The sequence below is a fragment of the Lygodium microphyllum genome, chromosome 11 (assembly GCF_053477565.2).
Source record: "Lygodium microphyllum isolate KBCC chromosome 11, Lygodium_microphyllum_v1.1.10, whole genome shotgun sequence".
Taxonomy (NCBI): Eukaryota; Viridiplantae; Streptophyta; class Polypodiopsida; order Schizaeales; family Lygodiaceae; genus Lygodium; species Lygodium microphyllum.
Window position 1 is genome coordinate 73,087,432 of NC_141145.1, and position 2,770 is coordinate 73,090,201.

At 45.9% G+C, this 2,770-nt stretch overlaps 1 protein-coding gene across 1 annotated transcript; it reads left to right on the top strand.

Moving 5' to 3' along the window:
* Positions 1 to 232: 232 nt before the first annotated feature.
* On the top strand, positions 233 to 1,059 carry PSAG (photosystem I subunit G). Its single transcript, XM_087687727.1, has one exon. It carries the CDS (start codon positions 388 to 390, stop codon positions 853 to 855), a length of 468 nt encoding a protein of 155 aa, XP_087543853.1. The 5' UTR covers positions 233 to 387; the 3' UTR covers positions 856 to 1,059.
* The last annotated feature ends 1,711 nt before the right edge of the window (positions 1,060 to 2,770 follow it).

The following is a 2,770-nucleotide window of genomic DNA, read 5'->3' on the forward strand; positions in this document are numbered from 1 at the left end:
AGCCATGCATGATGTGAATATTTTGCACTAGATCTCAATTCAAGGCTCCCTTTTTTAAATTTGATTTTTTTTTTTGGGATATTTCAATTTTCACTACATACAAGAAATGAGTTATCTACTTAGAAAGAGAAGGGGACCAGGCGACGAGGGCTAAGCCAATGGGAGAGAGGCATATCCAATCGGCAAGGGGAATGGGGAAGGGTGGGAGAGGTAGTCTTTTACATCGGGTGGCGCTGGGGAAGAGATAGGGGAGGGTCAGGTAGTCTCTTATCTCTAATTCCCTTTCTCTCTCTCTCTCTCTCTCTCACAGACTCTCTCACGGAATACTTGACCTCTGTCTTTCTTCTGCATAGTTCTGATACGATCTTTGGAAGGAAGGAAGAAGCCATGGCCTCGACTACCGCCCCGTCTGCATTGGTGGCAAGCGGGCTATCGTCACAATCCTTTGTGGGGCTGAGGAGGGCGTCAGCGCGGGTGGACTGCCTGGGCAGCAGCGGGAGCGCCGCGAAGGGGCTGGTGGCGGTGCGGAAGGGGAACGGGTCCCGGGTGCGGTGCGATGCGGCGAGCGCGCCGGTGATCATAAGCCTGAGCACGGGGGCGCTGCTGTTCCTGGGGCGCTTCGTCTTCCTGCCCTTCCAGCGCGCGCAGGTGGCCAAGGCCGGCCTGCCCCGCCAGAACGGCGTCACCCACTTCGAGGCCGGCGACACCCGCGCCGCCGAGGTCTCCTCTCTCCTCAAGACCAACGACCCCGCGGGCTTCACCCTTATCGACGTCCTGGCCTGGGGCGCCCTCGGCCACGCCGTCGCCTTCTTCATCCTGGCCACCGCTAGCAACGGCTACGACTCCCCCTTCTAAGCCCTCAGCCCACCTCTCTTTCGTCTTCTCTGTTTTTGGTCTCCCCCTCACTCTCTTTGGATTCTGTCATGTAAATTCTCGGAGCGATCCTTATTGAATACCAACCCAGCTTACCCTTGCATCTCTGTGTATTTCTGTTTGCACACTCTTGGTGCACCTGTCTTTGCCCTATTATCATATAACCATTGTCAGCTCCTTGTTCAAGAGTGTTGTTTATGCATCTCTCTCGTGGTATACTCTCAAGTCATCTGCTCTTTCCCTGAAAGGCCGATTCTCCACTATGAAGCATATGACTCACTGAGCGTGTTTGGTGGATATCTGCCCCCGGGCCGCCGGGGGGGGGATAAGTAAAGATAGCGAGGAAAGAGAGAGGAGTCATCACAGCTTCAGCCCTCTCCTGCTAGACGCACGCGGGCACACACACACACACCCACCTGAGATGCAAAGCACATCGCACACTTGTCATGTTATGATTGCATTGTTCTGATGAGTGGCACTGTGCACGTCGTGTCTGTGTTGTCTTCTTTCTATAATTGTGGTTAATGCAATGCAAATGTGCCATGATTAGTAGCTTTGAATGTTGGTGGGAGATGGGTTGTAGTCTGTAGATTATTCAGAATCACAAGACGTTTCGTGTATATGTATTCAGTGCAAAGATGGGTTTCGTCTTATACGGATTGACAGGGGCTAAATTAATTGCACTCGAAACTTCAGGTTCATGAACCTCGTGGGCACTTCTTGATGCACTGTAATTGTATCGCAAATCATTCGCCATATTTCCTTTGTTACCTGCACTTATTCGCATGGTGCACGACACCTAGCTGCTCTCTACACCTCTCCGGGAACATAGTTACTTCACTTTAAGAATATAGGCTCTACATATACTTCTTGCAGTGCACTGGTCTTATCTATATATGGCATCCAAGTCTTCGATAGGGTTCTTTCTTTACTCCTAGTGATGCGATATTGGATGACATTGATTTTTCCCCACTAATCTGAGACTTGAACTTGTTGGGCTTTACCGAGATGATTGAGGTGGTCTAAAAAGACATGGACGGAGAGTTTACTGTCTATTTAAGATGATTGAGGTGGTCTAAAAGGCCAGGGATGGAAAGCTCATATCTATTCCATTAATATTAGTTGTTAAATGTCATGAAGAAGAAGTGGTTGTAGTAGGTGGAGAAAGTGACAAAAAGAAAAATTATCAATTTCTTGAAATGACTCGAGAAGAAGAGGAGAATATGAATAAGTACAAAACCTAGTAATAAACAACAATAGCCAAGTAGCTCACCATCCAAAGTAAAAATTATCAACCTATGTTGTACCTTATTGAATGCACCCAAACCACCAAGTATATTTTAAGAAGTAAAAGAATAATACAACTTTCTTGCAAGTCTCTCTTGGCATTAGTGTCCTTTCCTAATTTACATACCTTTTTTAGGGTCATGTCTTGATAACTCCAATTAAAATTTAGAGAGAGAGAGAGAGAGAGAGAGAGAGAGAGAGAGAGAGAGAGAGAGAGAAACACTTTAAGTGTCGGCTTTTGTTTTTGTTCATTAAATTGTTAACAATGCAATGTCAATTTGTATTTGCTAGTAGTCTTGAGAGCTTTACACAACTATGGTACTTATTCCTTAAGGAAGTTCATATGTTTTAGATTCTTTACACTTTACTAGAATGTGTGTACTAGCTCATAGGGCCTTAACGACTATAGACTTTATGGGCATCTATTGACTATAGAGCATCATTTGCTAGTTGTTCACCACTCTTCCTACCCCAAATTGTTGCAATATCTTTTCAATGAGTGTTTAAACCTTTAGTATTGTGTATAGGTGGTGATTCTCGAACTCGCATTTAGCTCCTATTGAAGGAGGTTTAAACTCTACCCAAATCATTAGGCGTGGATCTTGTAGTT